This window comes from Gobius niger (assembly GCF_951799975.1).
Source record: "Gobius niger genome assembly, chromosome: 12".
Lineage (NCBI taxonomy): Eukaryota > Metazoa > Chordata > Actinopteri > Gobiiformes > Gobiidae > Gobius > Gobius niger.
The window spans coordinates 1,432,520-1,443,751 of record NC_136863.1 but is presented as its reverse complement, the minus strand read 5'-3'; the positions used below and the strand labels follow the sequence as shown (position 1 = coordinate 1,443,751).

The window sequence follows — 11,232 nt, the reverse complement described above, 5'->3', positions numbered from 1 at the left end:
AAAAAATATTAAAAAATGACAAAAATTTATAAAAATGTGACGAAAAATGACCAAAAAATGACCCAAAAGTTACAAATATGAGTTGAATACCCAACAAAAAAATGATGAAAACAAATGTGATGACGTGAGGAAAAAGATCCTCTGGGTTCAGGCGGGAGTGAAGAGGTTAAAGGAACAGGCCACTGTGAGATCTTCCCTGAGCTCAGACGAGTTGATGTGTACCTGTCTGGTCTGTACGCGTGTGCTCAGTCACGCACAAAGACCAAAGATGTTGTTAGCATTTAGCCTCTCCTCCACATGGGGCCAAAGGTAGAAGCGACTGAGCTCTTCTACGTGAAGAATGTGGGGGGAGTTTAGAGACTTTTCTTCATCCTGCTCTTGTTGTTATTGTTGTTTTTCTCTTTTGTTTTGTTGTTTTCTTCTATGTTGTGTTTCCATTAAAAAAAAGAATCAACAAAGTAAAATGAAATGAACCATTGTTTGTGTCACAGTCTCAGAAACGTGGCCAGTGTGTGGAGTCTGGACCTCCTCTGAGCGCGAGCGTGCGTGCGTGACCCCGCCCCCGCTGCGTCACGTCTGGAGGAGGCAGAGACTGTGGGACTGGCCCCGAGTTTAGTCCCAAAAGTTTGAGAGAGAACCAGGACTCACGCGCAGGACCTCAGGAGGACTCACGCACGCGCAGGCCCTCAGGAGGACTCACGCACGCGCAGGACCTCGGGAGGACGCACGCGCAGGACCAGAGGACTCCTCACTATGCCCTGGCGCTGATCCGCTCGGCCATGGCTCGGGAAAGTTCGTTTCTCTTCGGGCTTTTCTTCCTTCTCTTCGTGGGTCTGGGCTCGTGGACGCGCGGCGCGGAGCAGCAGCAGCAGCAGCAGCCGGGCGCGTTCACGAGAGTGTACGTGGTTCAGCCCGCGCACGGGGACGCGCTCAGGGTCAGCTCCATCGCCACGGCCGCGCGCCACACGCACGCGCAGAGCCGCACGCGCAGGATGGGCGCGCAGCAGCAGCAGACGCACAAGCACGTGCTCAGTGTGTCGGGGTGAGTCTGGCCCCGGACTGAGACCCCGAGACCGGGACTAGACCGGGACTGAACCGGGACCAAACCGGGACCAAACCGGGACTAAACCTGGACTAAACCGGGACTGAACCGGGACTAAACCTGGACTAAACCGGGACTGAACCGGGACTAAACCGGGACTAAACCGGGACCAAACCGGGACTAAACCGGGACTGAACCGGGACTAAACCGGGTCTAAACCGGGACTAAACCGGGACTAAACCGGGACTGAACCGGGACTAGACCGGGACTAAACCGGGACTAAACCGGGACTAAACCTGGACTAAACCTGGACTAAACCGGGACCAAACCGGGACCAAACCGGGACCAAACCTGGACTAAACCTGGACTAAACCAGGAGTAAACCGGGAGTAAACCGGGACTAAACCGGGACTAAACCAGGAGTAAACCGGGACCAAACCGGGACCAAACCGGGACCAAACCGGGACTAAACCTGGACTAAACCGGGACTAAACCAGGAGTAAACCGGGACTAAACCGGGACTAAACCGGGACTGAACCGGGATTAAACCTGGACTAAACTGGGACTAAACCTGGACCAAACCTGGACTAAACCGGGACTAAACCGGGACTAAACCTGGACCGAACCGGGATTAAACCGGGACCAAACCGGGACCGAACCGGGACCGAACCGGGACCAAACCTGGACCAAACCGGGAACAAACCTGGACTAAACCGGGACTAAACCTGGACCAAACCTGGACTAAACCGGGACTAAACCGGGACTAAACCGGGACTAGACCGGGACTAGACCGGGACCAAACCTGGACTAAACCTGGACTAAACCGGGACTAAACCTGGACCAAACCGGGACTAAACCTGGACCAAACCGGGACTAAACCTGGACCAAACCGGGACTAAACCTGGACCAAACCGGGACTAAACCTGGACTAAACCTGGATTAAACCTGGACTAAACCGGGACTAAACCTGGACTAAACCGGGACTAAACCGGGACTAAACCGGGACCAAACCTGGACTAAACCTGGACTAAACCGGGACTAAACCGGGACTAAACCTGGACCAAACCGGGACTAAACCTGGACTAAACCGGGACTAAACCTGGACTAAACCGGGACTAAACCGGGACTAAACCGGGACCAAACCTGGACTAAACCGGGACTAAACCTGGACTAAACCGGGACCAAACCGGGACTAAACCTGGACTAAACCTGGACTAAACCGGGACTAAACCGGGACTAAACCGTGACCAAACCTGGACTAAACCGGGACTAAACCGGGACTAAACCGGGACCAAACCTGGACTAAACCGGGACTAAACCTGGACTGAACCGGGACCAAACCGGGACTAAACCGGGACTAAACCGGGACTAAACCTGGACCAAACCGGGACCAAACCTGGACTAAACCTGGACTAAACCGGGACTAAACCTGGACCAAACCTGGACCAAACCGGGACTAAACCTGGACCAAACCGGGATTAAACCTGGACCAAACCGGGACCAAACCGGGACCAAACCTGGACTAAACCTGGACTAAACCGGGACTAAACCGGGACCAAACCTGGACTAAACCTGGACTAAACCTGGACTAAACCGGGATTAAACCTGGACCAAACCGGGACCAAACCGGGACCAAACCTGGACTAAACCTGGACCAAACCTGGACCAAACCGGGACCAAACCTGGACTAAACCTGGACCAAACCTGGACTAAACCGGGACTAAACCTGGACTAAACCGTGACCAAACCTGGACCAAACCGGGACCAAACCGGGACCAAACCGGGACCAAACCTGGACCAAACCGGGACCAAACCGGGACCAAACCTGGACTAAACCTGGACCAAACCTGGACCAAACCGGGACTAAACCTGGACTAAACCGGGACTAAACCGGGACCAAACCGGGACCAAACCTGGACTAAACCTGGACCAAACCGGGACTAAACCTGGACTAAACCTGGACTAAACCGGGACTAAACCGGGACCAAACCGGGACCAAACCTGGACTAAACCTGGACCAAACCGGGACTAAACCGGGACTAAACCTGGACTAAACCGGGACCAAACCGGGACCAAACCTGGACTAAACCTGGACTAAACCGGGACCAAACCGGGACTAAACCGGGACCAAACCGGGACTAAACCTGGACTAAACCTGGACCAAACCAGGACTAAACCGGGATTAAACCGGGATTAAACCGGGACCAAACCGGGACCAAACCAGGACCAAACCGGGACCAAACCGGGACCAAACCGGGACCAAACCAGGACTAAACCGGGATTAAACCTGGACCAAACCGGGACCAAACCGGGACCAAACCGGGACTAAACCGGGACCAAACCGGGACCAAACCGGGACCAAACCGGGACCAAACCGGGACCAAACCGGGACCAAACCGGGACTAAACCTGGACTAAACCTGGACTAAACCTGGACTAAACCTGGACTAAACCTGGACTAAACCGGGACTAAACCTGGACCAAACCTGGACCAAACCTGGACTAAACCTGGACTAAACCTGGACTAAACCTGGACTAAACCTGGACTAAACCTGGACCAAACCTGGACTAAACCTGGACTAAACCGGGACTAAACCGGGACCAAACCTGGACTAAACCTGGACTAAACCGGGACTAAACCTGGACTAAACCTGGACTAAACCGGGACTAAACCTGGACCAAACCTGGACTAAACCTGGACTAAACCGGGACTAAACCGGGACCAAACCGGGACTAAACCTGGACTAAACCGGGACTAAACCGGGACTAAACCGGGACCAAACCTGGACTAAACCTGGACTAAACCGGGACTAAACCTGGACCAAACCTGGACTAAACCTGGACTAAACCGGGACTAAACCGGGACTAAACCGGGACCAAACCTGGACTAAACCTGGACTAAACCGGGACTAAACCTGGACTAAACCGGGACTAAACCTGGACTAAACCGGGACTAAACCTGGACTAAACCTGGACTAAACCTGGACTAAACCTGGACTAAGCCTGGACTAAACCTGGACTAAACCGGGACTAAACCGGGACTAAACCTGGACCAAACTGGGACCAAACCAGGTCCAAACCGGGACTAAACCGGGACTAAACCGGGACTAAACCTGGACCAAACCGGGTCTAAACCGGGACTAAACCGGGACTAAACCTGGACCAAACCGGGTCTAAACCGGGACTAAACCTGGACTAAACCTGGACTAAACCTGGACTAAACCGGGACTAAACCGGGTCTAAACCGGGACTAAACCTGGACTAAACCTGGACTAAACCTGGACTAAACCTGGACTAAACCGGGACTAAACTTGGACTAAACCGGGACTAAACCTGGACCAAACCGGGACCAAACCGGGACCAGGTTTAAACCAGGTCCCAGATCCCTGGTTTTCGAAACACTGTAAAACCTGACGAGCTGTGAGAACTCAAATGAAATGGAGAAAGGTCCTGGTCCAGTCCTGGTCCTGGTCCTGGTCCTGGTCCAGGTCCTGGTCCTGGTCCTGGTCCTGGTCCTGGTCCAGGTCCTGGTCCTGGTCCTGGTCCTGGTCCTGGTCCAGGTCCAGGTCCTGGTCCAGTCCTGGTCCAGTCCTGGTCCAGTCCTGGTCCAGTCCTGGTCCTGGTCCTGGTCCTGGTCCTGGTCCTGGTCCTGGTCCAGGTCCTGGTCCTGGTCCTGGTCCTGGTCCTGGTCCTGGTCCAGGTCCAGGTCCTGGTCCTGGTCCAGTCTCTGTATGTGAGATGTTTTCTCCTCCTCCAGGGTGAACGTCTGTGGAGGCCAGTGCTGCCACGGCTGGAGTCAAACCCAGGGCTCTCAGAGATGCACCAAACGTGAGTCTCACCCAGAGAACTTCCTCATGTGACAGAGAACGTCCTCATGTAACAGAGAACGTCCTCATGTACATCCAGACAGAGAACGTCCTCATGTGACAGAGAACGTCCTCATGTAGATCCAGACAGAGAACGTCCTCATGTGACAGAGAACGTCCTCATGTGACAGAGAACGTCCTCATGTGACAGAGAACGTCCTCATGTAGATCCAGACAGAGAACGTCCTCATGTGACAGAGAACGTCCTCATGTGACAGAGAACGTCCTCATGTAACAGAGAACGTCCTCATGTAGATCCACACAGAGAACGTCCTCATGTAGATCCACACAGAGAACATCCTCATGTAGATCCACACAGAGAACATCCTCATGTAGATCCACACAGAGAACATCCTCATGTAGATCCACACAGAGAACATCCTCATGTAGATCCACACAGAGAACATCCTCATGTAGATCCACACAGAGAACATCCTCATGTAGATCCACACAGAGAACATCCTCATGTAGATCCACACAGAGAACGTCCTCATGTAACAGAGAACGTCCTCATGTGACAGAGAACGTCCTCATGTAACAGAGAACGTCCTCATGTAGATCCACACAGAGAACGTCCTCATGTAACAGAGAACGTCCTCATGTAGATCCACACAGAGAACGTCCTCATGTAGATCCACCCAGAGAACGTCCTCATGTAACAGAGAACGTCCTCATGTAGATCCACACAGAGAACGTCCTCATGTAGATCCACACAGAGAACGTCCTCATGTAGATCCACACAGAGAACGTCCTCATGTAGATCCACCCAGAGAACGTCCTCATGTAACAGAGAACGTCCTCATGTAGATCCACACAGAGAACGTCCTCATGTAGATCCACACAGAGAACGTCCTCATGTAGATCCACACAGAGAACGTCCTCATGTAGATCCACACAGAGAACGTCCTCATGTAGATCCACACAGAGAACGTCCTCATGTAGATCCACAGAGAACGTCCTCATGTAGATCCACACAGTCCTCATGTAGATCCACCCAGAGAACGTCCTCATGTAGATCCACACAGAGAACGTCCTCATGTAGATCCACACAGAGAACGTCCTCATGTAACAGAGAACGTCCTCATGTAACAGAGAACGTCCTCATGTAACAGAGAACGTCCTCATGTAACAGAGAACGTCCTCATGTAGATCCACACAGAGAACGTCCTCATGTAGATCCACACAGAGAACGTCCTCATGTGACAGAGAACGTCCTCATGTGACAGAGAACGTCCTCATGTCTAACGCGGCTCCTCGTTGTTTAATCCGCTTATACCAGGGTCCCACAAACCTAACATTTATAATACATGTGTTTTTCATTGACTAAAGTCACTAAATCTGCCAGACTACGGGACTATTTTGTGTGGGTTATTAGCCGGTCACTGAAGGCTGGTCTCAGAGCGAGTCATTCTCCGCAGCTATTACGAGGATCTCAGTCAGGCTCAACGACACAACATCAGCACAGAATCACAACACAACAGGACTAACCCGGAAACACTTTTCCCTGGAAGGAAACACCGATATGCGGCACTCGTGGGCAGGAGTTATTTACCTTTTACAAGGTTTAACCTGAAGCTAAAGCTAGCTAGCTCAACCAGCTCAACTGTTTATGGAAACAGCTGCGGTGGAGTCGCTCACACCTGGGCCCCCCCAACTCAAACTTTTATGTTTGACTTTACTAATCCAGACAAAGATGCTTCAATGCAGGATCATTTTATGTACGCCTGAAAATGATGAATAGCCTTAACCGTTTCCAATAGAAATGTAAAGCTCATATGTTATTAACAGTAGCTAACCTAGCTGCTCACTCTCCTCTACAAACATTTAGCAAACACTAAATCCATCTCATACGTTCCTGTCAGTCACTAATTACGCCTTTATCTGATTCAGCTGTGTCAGGCGTTGCTATGGCGACGCCACAGCGGAGTGACATCCCAGTGATTTAACTACCGGACTACGTGTGCGGTTACACCAAAATAATGCACCAGCCAATCAGAATCCAGGATTCACACAGACCATGGGATAAAATAACTTATTATACGGCTCTTCATGACATAAGTAGAAGCTCTGTTGATTTGAATGGGATATTCCAACGTTCTACCGGTCATTATTTTCTGATAAAGGACCTGTGAAAAAAATAATGAATGATAAATGAACTGCACTGTTATGTGGACATAGAATATGAACAGTGAATTTCATATGGGGGGGGGGTCCACCAAGATAGTTTGTACCCAGGGCCCAGAATTTGGTGCTACGCCCCTGTCCAGGATCCTCGGGTCAGAACTGGGGACATTACTTTGTGTTTTCCTCTGGACTCTTCGGTTCCAGAACCTCAGGATCTGAAAGTTCCTGCGTCCCTGAACATCTCAGCCCCATGACCTCCATCAGAACCTTTGCATCAGGACAAGGTCATGTCTGAGGCCTTTTAACCTCTTAACCCCCGCCTGAACCGAGAGGATCTTTTTCCTCACGTCATCACATTTTTTTTCCATCATTTTTTTGTTGGGGATTCAACTCATTTTTGTAACTTTTTAGTCATTTTTTGGTCATTTTTTTTCATTGATTTTTTGTAAAAAATTTGTAATTTTTTTGTAATTTTTTAAAATTGTTTTGTAATTTTTTGTCACTTTTGTCACATTTTTGTCATTTTTTCGTAAATTTTTTATCAAATTTGTGTAATTTTTTTATCACATTTTTGTATTTTTTTATCACATTTTTTCATCGATTTTTTTTTTTCTTTTTTTGATCATTTTTTTGAATTTTTTTTTGAATTGTTTTGTAATTTTTTTGTCACTTTTGTCACATTTTTGTATTTTTTTCGTAAATTTTTTCATCGATTTTTTTGTATTTTTTTTGTAATTTTTTCGTAAATGTTTTCGGCAATTTTTTATCCATTTTTTGTCACATTTTGGTCATTTTTACGTAAATTTTTTGTCGATTTCTTGCAACATTTTTGTGACATTTTTGCCACTTTTTCATCAATTTTTCGCCACTTTTTTGTCACATTTCCATCATTGTTTTCGTCTCAGTTTCGTTGCTTTTTTCCAGAAGCTTTTGGATTGGGGTAAAGCCAAACTGGAGAAACTGTGCTCGGTTCAGGTGGGAGTTAAGGGGTTAAAGTCATGTGACCTTTGGATCTGCACGGTGGCCCAGTGGTTAGAGCTCGTGCATGACGGCGCCTCAGATGAAGAGGAGAAGTTTTCCCTCAGATCTGGATCTCTCTGTCGCCTCTTCAGCTGCAGCTCCTGTTTACGTCTGAGACACAATAGGTGTGTTTAAGATGAGCCAGACGGACGCAGTTTTGACAGCCGACTGCAGACGCACGGTGCATGCCGGTTAGATTTCTGTCCGACTTGCTCCAGACGGGCTCTGATGTCACGGGCACGTGGGGCACGGAAAGATCGTGAGACCCCAACGAGAGCAGCCGACTCGATCAGCCGCTGCATCTCTCCAGAGGCAACTGCAGCGGCTCCACGGCCCCGTGCATGACGGGAAAACGCCCACCTGTCCGCGGCTCACGCTCAGGTGATTGGATACGAGTCTGATGTGATCAGAAACGTGCCCCTCGCCCCCTCCTCTCTCCTCTTTAGATCTGAACAAATAAACTATGACTGAAACTATTTAAGTTATGCATCGCCCCTAAAATAGAGCTCATGTTTGATGCTTTTCAGAACAAATTAATGATTTAAAAGGACGTATTTTATCTCACAAACTTGAACAAACAAACGAATGGGAAAGTTTTCTCTGATGAAGAATTATGTCTCTGGAGTAAAGGAAACAGAGCAGGTGGTGAATGACTTTTATTTAGGATAAACTTTAAATTAACGCGATATCTGAACGAGAAGCTGCGTGATCTGAGGCCACTCTCGTTGTTCTCTGCATGTGGAGGGTCGGATTGGCTTCAGACTTTTTTTCTCCGCCCCCGTTGCGCCGGCTACTCTCGCCGATCATCCAGGCGAGCCGCAACGGCATCTTAAACACACCTAATGTTCTCCTTCACAGACTCAGAGTCACACGGCCCTGGACAAAACAAGGACTGAGCCTGGGGGGGGAGGGGGGGGAGATGAGCACCTCTTTAATGTGGCGTGCAGAGCTCCTCCTCCTCCTGGGTCTGGGCCTCCTGCCTGGAGCACCTCTGTGGAGCACGCGTGTGATATACGACACGCTTCCATGGATTTACCTGCACAGGAGAGACGGGGGGGGGAGGAGGCGGGGGGGGGTTATTCTTCTGACGTCACTGGACTCAAGCAGAAACGCTGTCGGTCCATGAACACAGAGAGTGGTGGTGGAGGCGTGTTCCTCCAGGTGTTCCTCCAGGTGTTCCTCCAGGTGTTCCTCCAGGTGTTCCTCCGCGTGTTCCTCCTCGTGTTCCTCCAGGTGTTCCTCCAGGTGTTCCTCCGGGTGTTCCTCCTAAGTAACTTGTTTACTTTAATAAATCCTCCCCGTCGTCCCTCTGGGGGTAATACAAGTGTTAATGGGAGACTGGGGGGTCTTTCATCGCCCCCTGGTGTCTCTGGCCAGAAAACCACAATTGGAACTTTCCTGCGACCGGACCGGAGTCACCAATACACACTAATGTAATCACGGAGAAGAAGCTAACAGGCTAACGGGCAAAGCTAACTGTGGGCTAGCACCGCTTAAACAGTATTTACAGCCAAGTCTGAGTGAAAACAATATATTATATACATATATACTATATAATATACTATATATCTGAGGTCAACTCACCAGTTTTCACTTCAGGACCACGAGGGTTTGTTCAACCTCTTAACTCCCGCCTGAACCGAGCACATTTTCTCCAGTTTGGCTTTACCCCAATCCAAAAGCTTCTGGAAAAAAGCTGAGAAAATAGCAACAAAACTGAGACGAAAACAATGATGGAAATGTGACAAAAAATTGACGAAAAATGGATGAAAAATGGATGAAAAAATGACAAAAATGTGACAAAAAATGGCAGAAAGTGACGAAAATTTTACAAAAAATGACGAAAAAGGACAATTTTTTAAAATAAAAAATGTGATAAAAAATGGACAAAAAAATGACAGAAAATGATGAAAAGATGATGAAAAAGTGGCAAAAATGTGACAAAAATGTGATAAAAAATTGACAAAAAATTGACATCAAAAGGACAAATGTGACAAAAAGTGACACAAAATGTACTATTTGACAAAAAAATTGACAAAAAAGTTACAAAAATGAGTTGAGTTGCTCCAGTTTGGCTTTACCCCAATCCAAAAGCTTCTGGAAAAAAAGTGAGAAAATAGTAACAGAACTGAGACGAAAACAATGATGGAAATGTGAGAAAAAAGTGAGAAAACTTAGACAAAAAACTGACAAAAAATGTGACAAAAAAATTATGAAAAAATGACAAAAATGTTACAATAAAAGGCAAAAAAAAATGGCAGAAAGTGACGAAAATTTTACAAAAAATGATGAAAAGATGATGAAAAAGTGGCAAAAATGTGACAAAATTTACTATTTGACAAAAAAAAATACAAAAAAGTTACAAAATGTGATGACGTGAGGAAAAAGATCCATTCAGATGAGTTTCATAGATCTTAGCTTTCAAATGAGGCGTTACACTGGCCTACAGGATTTGGGTAAAGCTGAACTGGAGAAAATGCTCTTTGTTCAGGCGGGAGTTAAGAGGTTAAAGACCTCACGTCTCTCTCACTTTCTGTTGGACAGTTATGGCAGAACATACACATCAAGCATTGCCTTAAATGACTTGAACTGAGGAAATGTTTCTTGTTTTTGTCGGTTTTCACTCATTTAGACACTTTTCCTGATCGGACCGAGTTTCCTTTGCTTGTTTGAGGACATTTCACACCAGTTCTAGGGTAAATCTCGCTTGAAATAAGAAAGTAAAATTGCCAATGAGATAAGACCAATTTTCTTTCCCCATTGGCAAAGAAAATGACTTGAAATAAGGACGAAATGTATCGAAACGAGTCAGAAACATCTCAGAACAAGTGAAATAATCCAGGTCAAATGCCCAACAACTTCTTAACTAGTCAAAACAACTAACATTTGGATTATTGTGCTCAAATTGAGACGTTTATACTGATCTAGTTAATTACTTTTTGCAGTGTATGTGGCTGCCTTGGTCGCCTATGCCCAGGGCCCATGTTTGTTGTGGTGGGGAACCCAGGGAACCTTTAGGAAACATACATGACGTGTGTGAGGCAAGAACCACTAACCACTGAGCCACAGGCCGCCCACACTCTCCTTTTCACACTCAGTCCTCGGGATGTTTGATCAGTGTCTGTGGGGCTTTGTGTGATTGTGTAATTGTGTAACTGTGTAATTGTGTGATTGTGTAATT

General features: G+C 47.7%; 1 protein-coding gene across 1 annotated transcript in view; it reads left to right on the top strand.

The window, feature by feature from the left end:
• Window positions 1-623: 623 nt before the first annotated feature.
• ltbp1 (latent transforming growth factor beta binding protein 1) overlaps window positions 624-11,232 on the top strand; it is a 56,174-nt gene continuing 45,565 nt past the window's right edge. Inside the window, exons 1-2 of the mRNA XM_079568413.1 lie at window positions 624-1,042; window positions 4,799-4,869. Coding sequence (XP_079424539.1) covers window positions 780-1,042; window positions 4,799-4,869 — 334 coding nt within the window. The 5' untranslated portion in view covers window positions 624-779. The remainder of the gene's footprint in view (window positions 1,043-4,798; window positions 4,870-11,232) is intronic.